Genomic DNA, 15467 nt, shown 5'->3' on the forward strand with positions numbered 1-15467 from the left:
GGGAGTAATTCATTGCTCAAGTGTCACTGCGCGAATCTTTCTGTGCTGACTTCATGGAAGCACTAATTTCAACCTTTCAGATGTTTTCATTGCCCTGTCTTTGCTGTTATCACCTACAAGATTTTTCACTGTTATTACCTTCCAGATTTCTTTCTGTGAATTGCTGGCTTTTAAACTTTTTCATGGGTGAATTAACTGGCGTTGTTTGAAGTTGAATTTCACTGTTATGTTCTTTGCTGCTTTGTCTTTTTCTGTAAGGCCTGATTAAAAGCTCGTTTATGTGAATGGGAAACTTCTTTTGATACAAGGAGGCTTTGCAGAAAACTTTCATTCACTGTATACTGTTTGTCTACAATTTTTTGTTTGCCCCTATTTTTAGTCCTGGACTCTCGGTATTATGTGTGTTACCAACAGTTTGGGTGCATGCAAGGTAATTTCAGTTCAAAGTTTACAATGACTGATAGTGAAGAAGATGCATTTTTTCCTTGCAGATCAGGCAGGATCCTAGGATTTCCTCTCAGTACCACCTTATTTCACTAAACATATTTAAACATCTTTTTATAGATTGGGGGAAAAAAAAAAAAAAAACTTTCACAGAACCTGAAGCAGGTAGTCTGGTTGAGAAAGTCTGCCTGAAGCCTGTTGGGGCCAATTTTGCTTAATTTTTACAGTAATAAACTTGACACAGTAAAGTAGGAGCACTGATGACATTTCACTGATGAAGTAGAGAGGCAAAATTGATTCAGTGGAGTACAGGAATTTAATACAGAAGGACCTAGATGTTCTTTAGGCTTGGAGAAATATAAGTAAGACTAAATTAAACTATGTAAAGGTCAAGATCACACATGTTGGAGTTACTAGAAACATTTTACCTATAAACTGTGAGCTTGTCTGCCAAAACTAAATGGTGAGGAAAAGGGCTCTAACATGCTAGTCAATCATGTAAAGACTGAATCGCCTATGTATTATGAAAAGGCAAATGCAGTCTTGGGAGGTATCAGAAGAAGTAATTCTGATAGAGATATGCTGTCCTGTGGTATATGTTAATGCATCAAAGCCTGGGTAGGCACTCTTCTGTAATACTGTGTGCAGCTACAGCCCCCCCCATTCATAAGAGGTGAATTTAAAGTGTTACAGGTGTGGAGACAAACTGAATGACAGCTTATCACACAAAAGGAGACTTAAAGAGCTGGATATTCTTGCAAAATGAAAGCTGGGATAGGAGACTGCTGTTTTAACTCCCACCTGACACATTTTCAGACAGCAGATGGGTGTACCTGCTAAAGTTAACAGCCATGTTGTCACACACGCACACACGTAAATTAACTGGCCGTAATTTAGTATAGCCTGGAAATTGAGAAGATCCTTAACTACGAGAGGAGTTAAATTTTTTGGTGGTATACTGAAATGAATGGTGTGCCTGTATCCCAATGACAGCCAAGTCTCCGTTCCCTAAAGTGAGGAGATGCTGTGGATCAGAGTAAAATCCCGAGTGAAATGAGCACGGAGGATGCTCTGAGGCATGTCGCGCAGGCACAGCGCAGTGCATCTGTAATGAGCTGGATGGGGTTCAGTGGGTTTTATTAGCTCTGGTTTACTCGGTGGGTTTGCAGAGCCGCGGGGGTCCCGTTAGCGCCCTGGGGTGCCGGTGCTGGAGCCAGCTGCAGGCTGCTCCTGAAAAGATGCTGGAGAGGCACCAGAGGTGGCTTTCAGTGGAGCCAGCTGGAGCCTGGCACGGGCTGTGAATTGTGTCTCAAAGGTGCACAAAAGCAGCCACGGCTGTTCCTGGTTCCTTGTTCCTTCAAGTTGGCCCTAAAAGCCGGAGCCGCATTCATGTGATGCGGTGCCTTTTGTGCTAATCCTGCGCCTGAGCTGTTTCTTTTGCTGTGGCGCGGTTAATCCGCAGCACCTGGATATGCTAACTACGCTTAACTGTACTCTTTATGTTGATTTGATCAATATTTGAAAGGATTTGTAGGACTTGTGCAACTACAGGTGAATTAACTTACTGAGTGCTTAGGTCCTTTCAGGTCCCCCACCCACCCACACACCTGCAACCAAAAATGCTTCTGTATGTAGTGTACACAGGGCAGCGGAGTCTGAACATCGCTTTGAATTAGGGCAGAAAATGGTTATTTTGGTATCTGCTGTTTTCAGGCTGGTAGATAAAAGAATTGTAGAGGTGAGTTGTTTTTGTTTTGCTTCCTCAAAGCTCTTTAAAATTTCTGACTTTCCCTCCCCTATACCTACGTGCCTACACTTCTGTTATGAGATGACCAAGGAAATCACCAGCTCTTCTTCCAAAAGACGGAAAGAGAGAAATGTCTGACATACTGCTCTGTACCTAGAAATCGTGAGAGTGCTGGGAGGAAACTGATACAATCCAACACACTTGAATGTGCAGTGGAGTCAGTATGATATGAAGGAGTTAAACCACTTGTTTTCTTAACTTGCATTTACCAGAATTTGGCCTTAGGCAGTTACTTTCTGTATGGAATGGTTTTGTTGATATGCTGCCATCCTCTGTACTATTTCAAAAGATTTTTTTTACATTAATATTATATCTGCCCTACAGGTTGTTCTGAATAAAGGAAATTTACAGTCTTAGACAAAAATCTTTCAGTGGGTTGTCTCTCTGTCTTTTCTTATCCTCCCTTTTCTATAGGGAGAGGATTAATCAAGTTATACGTAGTTTGTGTCTCTATCTTTAGTATTAAATGTGTGTCTTCAAAAGTAATCTTGAATACACACGAGTAACTAATGAAAGCCAAAAATGTTCCTCCTTTAATATGGAAGTTCAGAGAGCTAATCTGTATCTGAAGGCCCTGCAGATAATCTTTTCCCAAGGCTCCAAGAGAGCTTTTCTCCTCTGGCCAAAGACCTGACTAAATTTCTGTTGGATTCTTCCATCTGTCTCATCTGTAGGATCCAATAGGTGTAATTACCTCTATCTATACAAATTTTGGTTGCAGTTAGTCTCTGCTGGTCTAAGAAGCACAGAGAAATTTGATCTTAAATTTGTGGTGTCATTTTGCACTGATCTTATGGAACCAGAAGTGCCAAGAAAATTCAGTGTTAAAACAGGGATTTGACTTGCACACAGGAATGTTCTTTTTTAAATATCTTCAGGCTATATTGTATTTCTAGTTGTAGGAGCCTGAACACAGGATTTTAATAGAAAGATTATTAATACATTACATGTGCCTTTACAGTATTGTTTTGTCTTTGTGAAATACATACAATAAAAAATTTATTGGCCAAAAAATGAGACTGTACGATTTTGGAATAATTATCTGAACATTTGTCTCAAACCAGTGGCAACACAGATCTTTTGCTTTTCTCAGCAATGTAGTTAAATGATACACATTTGGTAAAATAGCTGTCGTTTCTAATTTAGCTACTGGGAAGTGATTGTCTTTGTTCTTTGGCTCTTTGATATTTGATCTGAGGAAAGTTTTCTACTGCTGTCAGTGGACAGAATCTCGGGGTTCTGGTTCAAAGGATCTGTATTTGTTCTCAGAAAGAAGTGGGACAACTATTTTCCATTTTCTTGGTGTGCTTCTTTGATGCTGGGCTTCAGTGTCTTAACTTTCATTGTTATTCATTGTCATTCGGAATAAGGAAAAACCTTTATGCATGTGTCAGTTTTACATAGTTCAATTATTGCAATTTGTGTATAGGAATTATTTTTTCCAGCGTGTGATTTTTGCACTAGTTTTCAGTTATATTTGGACTATCACATGAAAATTCTGTGTTCTCTTGCCTCCAGTGCAGAGTAAATCTACTATGGGGATTAAAAGCCACGTGAAATTCAAGTAAAATTAATACTTGGTCTCAGAAGGTTGACCTGAACACACTAAAAGTGGAAAATAAGTCACATTAATCATACCCTTCAAGTCTGGGAATCTGGTAAATTTGATAAAACTGGGATCTGTTTTATTAAACAGTTGATTTTAAATTGTTTTATTAAAGCTGTTAATTAAACATCAAGAAATCAAACTACTGTATATTAAGAGTGAAAAACCTTTTTGCAAAACATTATACTCCAAACATAATTTCTGGAGTGAATGTCATACATATAGTAGGATATTTGGTTTTAACTAGGTCATGTTCAGGTGCATTAGTTCATTGACCTAGTTAGGCAGAGACCTCATTTGGAATGAATGACATACATGAAATGGTGCAAGTAGTAGTTTCATTGTAAAACTATAAGGTATTAAACTTGTTTGTATTGTTTTTTGTAGGAACTATACAGAATGAAATAATGGAGTAAAGTGAAGGCAGATAATTAGGTTTATTTGCCTATGCTATGATAAACAGGAATATCAAAGTATAGTAAACTGAAAGTTTTATCTGAGTTGGTTATGTGATTCTGCAGTTTGGGGGCATTTAAACAGTGCCATGACATATGCAGCTGTTAAAACCATGCAAGATTTCCTTTCTCTAGATAAGAGTTACTCAGCAAATTTTATGATTCAGTCACCATGGATTTTTTTCTTAAAAGTACCAATGCTGTCCATGTCTTGGCATGTGCTAGGATTGTCATTACTGTATTCAAAGCTAGTGGTGTCTGTTGTGTTCAGAGCTGTGGATCTATTTCACAGAACTTCACACAACTCTAATAAATCCTTTATAATCAGAGATAGTTCCTTCAAATAACCTGGAGTATTCACCATGGTGTTTTTTCATTGAACTGATAAGTTGCCAGTCTTCCGTCTTAGTTCTCTATTTCTAGAAGAGAGATCTTGAGTGTCCAGAATTTGTTTCCAGCCTCTTTGTGCAAGACTGCTTTGCATCTTCGGTGGCTGAAAGGAGTTACAGGTTTTCCCCTCTTGTTCTATTCTGGCTGTAGTAAGTTATAACATATTTCCATGATCTATATAGTGTGGATATTTTAAATTCAAAGATGGGTACGGACTGTGTTTTTAGGGTCGGTGCATATGTTTCTGATCTTGCTCACAGCTGTGATTGTGTTTCTCAGTCTTTGCATCTTATGAAATACCTTTGTATGGCAAGAGACTAATCTTGCAGTCTTCACTGCTTGTGCTGTTGTCACTGAAATTATCTCCTTTCTCTTGCTCTTTTAGCTCTCCAATTTTAAAGTGAACTGTTAAACTGTAGTTCAGTGAGAATAAACCTGAGGGTCTCAAAATTTCAATTTTAGAGTTTATAGGGGGGAAAAAAGCACTGATTTACTCAGATTGCATGAATGAGCATACAGCTTTGTTCAGTAAACACAAGCATTACTTGAGCATTTACATGTAGTCTGTCTCATTTTTGTCTTTTGGGTAGATTATTAAAAAAAAAGTCAAGATCCTAATTTTAGAACCCAATTGCATCAATTAGTGCATTTCTTAATACTGCATTGCTAATTTACAGCTATGCTTCTCCTCTGGCCTTATTCAACTGTTCACAGTTCATTGTGAAACTCTGTTTTATTCCCTTTATTGGCTGGTATTCTCAAATCCTTACCCAGAAAAATATGGGAGTTCCAGATTCTTTTGGCACTCACAGCAAAATATTATATTACTTTCAATCTATGATGTAATTTACATTAACAATGGATATTAAATATTAAAGAAGTTGAAACATGATAAAAATGCCACTTAATTGGTGCAAAATTAGTAAAATATGTAGGTCCTTGTCTTCAGTATTTTGAGCATGTAACTCCTGTGTGAGTAGAGTTGGAGACTGTCATTAATTCTTATGGATTTGGCCTGCCTCAACCTGAGGCTTGATTTAACTGTGTTACAGTTGTGTCTCTGCTGTGTGGATGGAGTGTAAAGGCTCTTAAAAATCCCCAAGGGTTCTTTTTCATCTTTCAAAAATAGAAAGTTATTATTGTCGTTGTGTGGGGAGAAGACTGCTGTAAGACAGGACCTCATATAGGAGCCACAGTCAGCTATGCCTTAAACACAGATTACTTTCCTTCTAATGACTGGCTAATGCAGTTGGCCAAGCCACTCAAATGCAATTAGTTTTCTCTAGTGTAAAATCATCTGCTATTACTGACTTGAAAAAGGACCCCTAAAGACTTGTGAAATGCTCAGGCACCCTAACAGTATATGACAGAGAAGTACATATTATTTGTCTCACTATTGACAGTGTTACAGATGGAGCCATAAGGAGCTGTTGTTTCTTTCCCCCCTTTAGAATATGACGGTGATGAAATTGGAATGATTTCAATGAATTCGTAACTCAGATTAGCATATTGGTTTGTGATATATAATTTATGATAAAGCTTTATATAGATCATATATATGTGTATATATATAAATATTAAAGAAAAGCTTCATCAAAGCTTTTGACTCTGCCTCCTACAGTATTCTTGTAACTTAGTTGGGACATTACAGTCTGGGTGGGCATGCAACTAGGTTTGGTTTAAAAAAGCTGTTTGGATGGTTTGTGTCAGAGGGTAGCAGATAATGGGTTGTACTCTTCCCGGAGGCCAGTAATGAGCAGCGTGCTGTGGAGGTCTGTCCTGGACCTGTCCTTGTTAATGTCTTTATCAGTGACCTGGAGCAGGCAATGCAATGTGTGCTCACCAAGCCTACAGGTGGCAGCAAACGGGGAGCAGGTAGCAGGGCTGGTGGGCAGGGGGACCGAGTCAGGCTGCAGGAGTGAAGACGGAGTCAGGCTCTTCACCGCGATGTGTGGTGGGAGGACGAGAGACAACAGGCAAATGGAAATGAGAGAGGTTCAGACTTGGATATAAGGGAAGACTTTTTCCCCGGGAGGGCAGTCATGCAGCAGAGCAGGTGCCCAGAGAGGCTGCGCAGTCTCCATCCTTGGAGGTTTTGAAGACCTTCATGGATAAAGCCCTGAGCAACCTGGTCTGGCCTCACAGCTGAGCCTGGTTTGAGCAAATGGTTGGGCTAGAGACCTCCTGAGGTCCCTTCCAGCCTGAATATGCGATCCTCTGATTCCATGACTATTTATTCAACTTCAGATTTTATTTGAAATTTGCCTTTGTTATTTAATTTGCATGTCTAAAATGTTACATGCTCAGTCTGTCTGGAGAGCTATCACAAATTCAGCTAGCACTTACTGTGCATGTGTGTTGTGTGTCTGTGTATGTTGTTTCTGTGTTCAGTTTTAAAAATCTGGGCCTTTACCAAGCTTACATTTTAAAATAATCATTATGTTGCAAACGTTATTTGCATCTCTGTGCTTATTACTGTTTCTTTTTCCTGTGCTCATTTCTTGTGTAAACTTGCCACACAATTAATATGCTTTTTTGTTTCAACAGAGGGAGAATATATCAAGATGTTCATGCGGGGTCGACCAATCACAATGTTCATTCCTTCTGATGTAGAAAACTATGATGATATTAGGACAGAACTGCCTCCTGAAAAGTTAAAACTGGAGTGGGTGTATCCTTATTATCAGTAATTATTTGTGGCTCACTTTTTTGTCTTGTCTTACCTTTTTTTCTTTAGAATCTAGTACTGTGTTTTCTCTCTTCAGTGGTGAAATTTACTCCAAGGGAAAAGGGGAAAAAACTAATTTAATGAAACAATCAAAGCAGTTTGTAGCTACTTTAAAGTACATCTTTAAGGTGCAAAAAATCCAGGCACAGAAGAGCCATACTTTTTCTGTATTTATTTTACTTTTGCAACTAATTGCAATGTATTGTTAGTGGGAGGGAAAGTGTCGTTGGAGAATTTCCGAGTTGCAAAAATCCTCACCCTGGATATGTTAATGCAGGCTGTGTGTTCAGGAGCATTGTTAGTTTTGGGTTTGTTTTTTTTCCCCTGTGTTCATTTTTTAAGAGGCTTTAGAGCTATGGAAGATCCTGAATAAGATCCAGAATTTATCTACAGAGTGAGGATCACAGAAGTTCTTGGCGCACAGAGTCCTTAGTGCTGCTTAATGTGTTTCAGCCCTGCAATAAAGAGGTTCACTTCTTGGAGGATAGTCTGCATTGAATATATTTATTGTGTGAAGAATGGAGTTAGTTGGAATGTGACTAATGACAATTCTCCAGACATAGCAGGTCAGGTGATTTATGTTCAGTATCATGAGTTAAGTTCACTGTAAGAAACATGCTTCTGAACTTTTATAATCACAGCTTAATGGAAGAGCCGACAGATTAGCAGGAGGGAAAGACCCAAACGTGTTAAGTGAGTTGCTTAGTACTTCTGTAAAGTAACGTGGGCTGGACAGCACTTTAGTTGGTGTAATTGTCTCAAGTTTGATCCTTCTGATGTTGCTGAAAGCCCTAAGGTTTTCAGAAAAGTTGATGATAAACTGTCATGTGTCAGGATATATACAGACAGGCGCTGTCCATGCTCTGTCAGCTAAGGCATACATTTATTTTAATCCACCTATTTCCACTTATGAAAGAAGATTTCTCTATAATCTTTCTGCCTTTACAAACTAATAGGTGTTTGAAACTGATAATATTGGGTATTCAGTTAAGAGGGAAAAAGTGTCCTCTGAATTTTTTGATGAGTTTTTGGAAGCTTAGACCATAAAGGAGACAAGTTTTGGATTAAAAGTCCTGATTAGAAGGAAGAAGGAGCTCTCATTCGGGCTTTGCAAAATTGTGTTGCTGTGCTTTCCTGCTGCCACCCCTCTTGGATGTTGTTTCTGGCACCCATGACCATGCAGTGAATTAGGTCAGTCACTGATCTGGCTGAAATGTAATCTTTTTTACTGAGTTAATTTTCAGCAGGATGAACTCATTAATTTGATTTGCTCCACAAATATGCGAAGCTAGAACCAGCATACAAGAGGAAGATCATACCTACGTTTTCAGCAGCGCTGAGGAGTTTGGACTGATGAAAAGTGATCATGAAATCACATCCTCAGTTAAGTAGGTGCAAATCCCTGTGTGGACATACTTATTTAATGTCCGAGGACCTTAAGTTCAGGTTAAACCAGTTTCCTGCTGAGGGCTAATTAAAGTGAAATAAATCCAGTCTAAACAGGCTGTCCATATGTTTTTGGAATCTGTTTAAAGAAATGAGTCTTATGTGTCATCCTAAATCAGACCAGTACGTTTCTGTGTGTAAGGTATATTTTGGAAAAAGAAGACAGGAAGAGTCAGGGAAATTTGTAAGGCAGTAATATCGATCTGCATGAAGTTGAAAAAACTTATGTTTCATTTTGGAGACACAAAGATACAGCAACAGAACAGCCTGTACTTCATGCCCAGGCTTAGCAGGATGGGGAGGAAACCTGCAAGCCAGCTGGAAGTCCGAAGTACAGTGGCAGCCTGAGGCCTGTACACTTGGTTAATGGTATATGGGGACAGTGATTCACAGTATATTTTAGTAATGTGTGTGTTTTGTAACTGAAAGACGAGTCAGCCCTGAGTTTCAGATAGTTCAGTCAGTAAGTTTTATTTTAAACACCTTTCAGTTCTCCAGGAATTACCTTCTGGATGGTTGTTTATAATTGGCCTTTCCTTCGGTAGTACCTTTCTGGAAGATACTATTTACAGGCTAACTGGTCCACTATGAACAGATGAAAAAGAGGTTTTGTTTGTTTTGTAGGCGGGCTGCGTCTTGCTGTTTTGATCAACGGCTGATATTGGCACCTGTTGATTCAGCAGAACACACTTAGATTTTGTCTGCACTGCAGATTATTGTCAATAGGAAAAATACCCAGGCCGATTGGCAGGGTGAAGTAGCTCATGCAAAGGAAGGTCTGAGCTCTTGACTGTGTCTCCTGAGTGTTTTCACTTAGATTTAGTTTGGGTATCCCTGCTTTGCAGTGCAATCTTTCCTAGTGCAGTTCAGGACTGGTTAAAGCATATCTGAAATTCCTAGTAGTAGAGACATGGGCTTATTTAGTAGCAACAGAGGTCACTGTCGGTGCTGCTGTTAGCTGGCAGTGACCTTATAGCCTCTTTCCCTCAGTTTAAAGTAGCTCAGTTTCTGGAGGGAATTTCTAATTTTTTTAACATTATTTTTATTACTGATGCTCTTATTTATTAATGTATCTCTTTGCTTCTTTATTCTGAATGGATGGAGAAGGGAGGAACTGATGTGTAGCAACCCCTAAGGTTGTCTCAGCTGGAGAATGAAGAGTGCAAAAGTGTCTCCCACAAAATACATTGGTGCTTTCCATGCTCCTAGAAAATACCACCCCTCTTTGGTACTGTATGATGTAAGGAGGGGTGAAGGAAAAGAATGGACCGAGATAATGTAAACCATTTCTTGCAGCTTCATGAGTGCCAAAGCTCAGTGGTGTGTGCCAGAATATTTAGCCTTAGCTCCACATGGTAGGCTTGTTCTTATGAAAGGTGTATTTGCATAAGTAAGTAATCCTGTTCCAGGGATGTTCAAAGATGTCAGTCTTAACAAATCCTTACCAATACACTCCCTTTTACATTCAACACAGCAACAGGATCTGCCTTTCTCCTCTGAGGTGGTATTTAGAGTAGTGTTCTTCATGCTTCAGCACAGAAATAATAATTTTATTGGTCTGTAGCCATCAGTTTGGGAAGTTCAGTGGTCTGGTTGTTTTTTTTTCTTGTTTTTGTAAAAGGGCTGTTGTGGGTTTTATCCTTTTGTGCTATTGATGTTTAAAAGAAGAAAAGAGAGGAAAATTTAGTGGGAAGATAATTAGCAATAAAGCAGAAATGGAAACAGCCTGTTTTTTCTGCGTTCAGCGTTATGTTACATCAGTATTTATCTTGGTATCACTTGTTAAGCAGGCCAGTGAATAATGTCTGCTTCAGAGGCCTCACTGTGCTGCTCTGCAGTAAGTGGAAGACGGCGTGATATAAATCGGTTTTCTCTTTGGTACTCCTAAGAGATTTAATTGACACCTCAATGCAATGTCCCTTTTTGAACCACTGTTTAGTTAAAATATATGCATATACAGTATTGATGGGACTACAAAAGAGGAAAGACCTCTATTGTGTTTTGGCTTTTTAGGGGGGTGGGATTGGGAAGGATGTGGTAGGTTTTTTTCATTTTGGTGGGGTTTGTTTGTTGTTTGGGGGGGGGGGGAGGAAGTAACCCTTCTTCATGAGGAAGAGGGGCCAGGCTGTCAGTTCAGCTGTCAGTTTAGGTATTGCCAAGTTGTACTCATGTACCTGCTATTATTTATTTAAAAAAAAAAAAAAAGGACCTGCTTAGTCTGGCTTTCTCCATGTGGGTCTTTGACTTCATTTCCTTTCTATCTGATTAGCCAAAACCTGTGATAGGGACCCTTTAGCTAAAGTTGCTTAAGGTATTTCACATATTTTCCTTGTTGTTGCAGGTGTTTTAGTGCACACTGAAGTGGGGAACTATCTCTAAAGTGCAGGACATAACAGGAAAAAGTAATTACATTTTTAGGGCTCCAGAGCAGTCTGAGGTATGGTTTTAATTGTGCATGAGGACCCTGGGGGCTGACACACAGGCAGGCAGCCACATTAGTAGTCTCCATGAAGAAAATGCACCTGTTTTGAAGTATCAAGTTGTAATAACGTCTGATCAGTGCTGACCAAGGTTGGATCGTAGTGCATAAAACTTTTGAATGCCATTGATGTCACAGGAGTCAGACGGGTTTTCTACAAAATCATCCCTTTTGTGTGTTTTGGATAGATTCACTTAGTTTTCCCCTTGTCAGTTAGTTTTGAGGTTTGTTTATTTTAAAAATATTCTAAAACATTTTAAAAGAAATATTTCCTGAATTTGCCAGCTGCTCTGCAGAATCTTGCCTTTTTCTGAAGAGCATTAGGAATTTTCACACACTTGTTTTAAAGGCCAAATGGAACTGATACACTTGTAGTCTGGAATGCAAATGTACAATTCTGTTGCTGTAAAAGATGTTAAGCCAGGACAGCGAGCGTTACGATTACCTAGTGAGACTTCACACTGTCAGTTCTTATAAACTGACACTGTTATGCTTGTCTGTCTTCGGTATGCTTTCTACAGGCTTTATTTTTATGTCATTGAAACATACTGTTGAAATGGTTTGGTTTCCCAAAATCTGTGTGTTTTTGGTTTTGCTTTTTAAACTGTGTTTCACTGAAAGTATAGTATACTTTCAGAGAATAATATAATGAAGGGCATATTTTGTGACATGAGAACAATCAGCAATCCTTGCAAAATTTATATTTTGTGGTGTACACTGATTATGAAAGCCTTGACTTTAAAAAAATATATATGCATATAGATATGGGTATCGTGGAAGAGACTGTCGAGCCAATGTTTACCTCCTTCCTACTGGAGAAATTGTGTATTTCATAGCATCAGTGGTGGTACTATTTAACTATGATGAGAGAACTCAGCGACACTACTTGGGTCATACAGACTGTGTTAAATGGTTAGTACCTAACATTTGTATATGAGTGTATGTATGTGTGTAATAATGCAGAGATATTTTTTTTAATTCTCTCATTTTATCTATGATCTCGTTAGTGTCATCATAATTGTTGTTATTTTCTGTTCCATCAGTCCTGGTAGATTTCACTGTAGTAACTACTGTGTAAGTGAATGGTGCTAGAGTAGTCCTTGCTAGTTTATGGTTTCTAGGTTTAAATATAAAACAACAAGAGGATACCTAGCCAGTCTAAGAGTGTCAGATTAGAGACAGAATATTTTCATAAATTGTTCTAAATGGATGTCCCAGTGATTAAAAATCATCATCAGCCCAATTCTAGATCAGAGTGATTTACAAGCAATACGGCAAAGGTATAGACTTAAAGGAGAATTAGAAAAACAAATGGAAAACTGAGTAATAGTTTTGTGATTTTTTTTTTTTTTTGAGTAGATGCTCCATCCAAGTATTAAGACTGTCTGGGAGACCAGAAAGACATTTGCAAATGAAACAGCAAAGCGGGAAAATCGAACCCAACATCATTGTCATCACAAAGGCAGTTGCTCACTTTACAGTGTTAGTTCGAAAAGTAGTATAAGACTTTGTGATTTTAATAGAGGATGTAAGCTCCTTACTTTATCTGAATGGAGGAGAAGAGTTGCTATCTAGCCTTCCCCCCCTTTTTTTCCCCTGCTGTGCTTTGATAACTGTAATTGCTTCCTGTGGGAGGAATACTGTCAGTCTTATGTTCTTCACAGTTAATTCAAAAGACTGATTTTAAACGTTTTTGGTGTCCATCACTATGACTTCTTCAGGCCCCCAACACACACTTTGCCTTTTTCAAGGGCTTTCTTCGCCTTTGTAATTTTACAGAGAAAGTAAATGAGAAAGCCAGTCTAAAAATAACTATGAGTAGGAGGAATTTTGAAATTACAGCATCTGTTTTATTTTTCACATCAGCTTCAAAGCAAAATATGATGAGCAAAAGCAGATTTTGACTTACAGTAGCAATGCACCACACTGAAGATTTCCATTAGTACAATTATATCAGTAACTCATTTCAAGTGGTAATAATCCCTGACTCTGTGGTACACAGTCCCTCAGCTGACTTCTCAGTTGTTTTTTCCCCAGGTTCATGCACAGAGTTTAGGTACAAAGTATGCTATAGTGTTTATAAATATGACAACTACATCTAGAAAGTTCAGCGTGAGACAATGTACGTTTTGTTACAGTGGATTCCCAATAGAGTGCAAACCTTAGATTTGCCTGGGCAAATGTGAAAGTGGCTCTTGTGGCACCTCTGGTTGTGTGCCAGCAGCCATCACAAATGCCTGATCAAATGATCAGGACTTTCCAGTACAGTATGTAATAAAATATTCTGATGAGAAAAACATTCAAGCTGTCTCATTAAAAGTGGGATCTATGATCGTGTCTTCATGGGCTTCTGTTGAAAAATAAACAAAAGAAAACCTCTCAGTTTTGAAGACCAATGACAGCAAAAGCAAGTCATATTTCTGTCTGTCTTAGTCTTGCAGTTCATCCAGACAAAATTAGAATTGCAACAGGACAGTTAGCTGGAGTGGATAAAGATGGAAGGGTAAGTAATAGAGCTGTCAAGCAGTAGTATCTTGTTTTGAAAATCAGGAAAAATTGTTTTTTTGTTTTTTTTATCTCATCATCACCTTCTGTTTACAGTTTATTTAATGCCATACATTTGCTGAGATAGTTTGCTGTCTCTAAGGTAATGATAAATATCTCTAGCAAAAGATAGTAACAACCAAGTGCTCAGCTATATATTAAAAAGAGCAGAAGCTCATAAAGTCCTGTATCTGCGGCATCAGAAACTCAGTATTAATTCTGAAAGCAAATGTGAAACTTCATGCGGCCTTGCAAATCAATTACATTTTTTCTCACGTTTCTTCCAATATGTCTTCTCTCAAGGGAAAACAAGCCCCCAGTTCTGTTGGTCTGTGTACTCTTACAGCTTCAAGGAAAAGGAAATTGGCTTTGGGAATTCATGGAAGGTGTGACCAGCTTTCCTACAAACTCACCTAGTTGAGGACAAGTGCCTTTAAATGCTCTTGTCCCTAGCTGTTGAAGAAGTCTATTAGAATAGGAATGACCAGCTTATCTTTACTGAGTTATAGACAGCAAAATATAACAAAGATATTTTTGAGTTGTAGAAACTTTATTCAGATGTCCGACTTAATTTCTTATTTCTTTTAAGAAATTGATGTGGCTTTCTTGTGGATATTGTTTTGACTTCCGCTGAACATTTGTTGATCTCCTGCTAGGGTTGAGGAGGGTTTTTTTTTTTTCTTTTTTCTCCCACATCAACAAGATGATGTGTTATCTTTTCTATGGTGAATGCTGTTCTAAAGTCATTTCCATTCCCACTTTATTTGTGATTGCATCACATTTATGAAGCTAAGCAGGTTTGGGATAATACTTGGATGAAATATAACCATGGAGAATTTCATTCAGTGGTTGGTGATGGAACACTCAGTAACATTGCTCTGATGCACTGCAGCCGATGTTTGCCTAGCTTTATGTAGAAAAAACAGTGCTTGACCACCTGTTTCAGTTGTTCTGTAAGATTTAGTCCATTTATTTGTCCAGTGTTTTAAAGTGGGCTAAGTTTTATTTTTGTGACATCCAAATGCCAGCATACTTAATTTCCTGCCATGATGGCAATGCTGCCATGTTCTAGCCCAGACATGGTGAGTAGAAATTGTCTAGGATCTTGGCTTTTGAGCTTAAAGATACTCGACAGTGGCATCAGTAACACAAGTCATCAGCATTTCAGTGGGTAGTTGGCAATGCTGGCGTTCAGGTAGCATCTGTTTAATGAACCTTGCCATCTGCATCTGCTGTTTCCATAGTCGGTAATGCTATTTGTCATGTTGCCTTTGCACAGCCTTTGCAGCCCCATGTTAGAGTATGGGACTCGGTGAGCCTGGTGACACTGCAGGTTATTGGCCTTGGCACTTTCGAACGTGGAGTGGGGTGCTTGGATTTTTCCAAAGCGGTAAGATGGGTCCTACTACTTGATGTTTTAAATGCTTTATCAAATTCTGTGTAAACTGGAAATAAATCTCTGGAGGTTTTTAGATGCGGTTTTCTAGCTGACCTGCTTTGGTTTGAAGTGTGTCAGTAAAGTTTATATACTTTATAAAAACAGCTGACAGCGAGCTAGGTGGAAAAAC

General features: G+C 38.7%; 1 protein-coding gene across 2 annotated transcripts in view; it reads left to right on the plus strand.

Moving 5' to 3' along the window:
• EML4 (EMAP like 4) overlaps positions 1–15467 on the plus strand; it is a 167255-nt gene that overhangs the window by 120333 nt on the left and 31455 nt on the right. For both annotated transcript variants that reach the window (XM_067293132.1, XM_067293133.1), the window contains 4 exons: positions 7250–7373; positions 12118–12267; positions 13789–13858; positions 15179–15289. In XM_067293132.1, coding sequence (XP_067149233.1) covers positions 7250–7373; positions 12118–12267; positions 13789–13858; positions 15179–15289 — 455 coding nt within the window. The remainder of the gene's footprint in view (positions 1–7249; positions 7374–12117; positions 12268–13788; positions 13859–15178; positions 15290–15467) is intronic.

Source organism: Apteryx mantelli, chromosome 3 (genome assembly GCF_036417845.1).
Source record: "Apteryx mantelli isolate bAptMan1 chromosome 3, bAptMan1.hap1, whole genome shotgun sequence".
NCBI classification, from domain to species: domain Eukaryota; kingdom Metazoa; phylum Chordata; class Aves; order Apterygiformes; family Apterygidae; genus Apteryx; species Apteryx mantelli.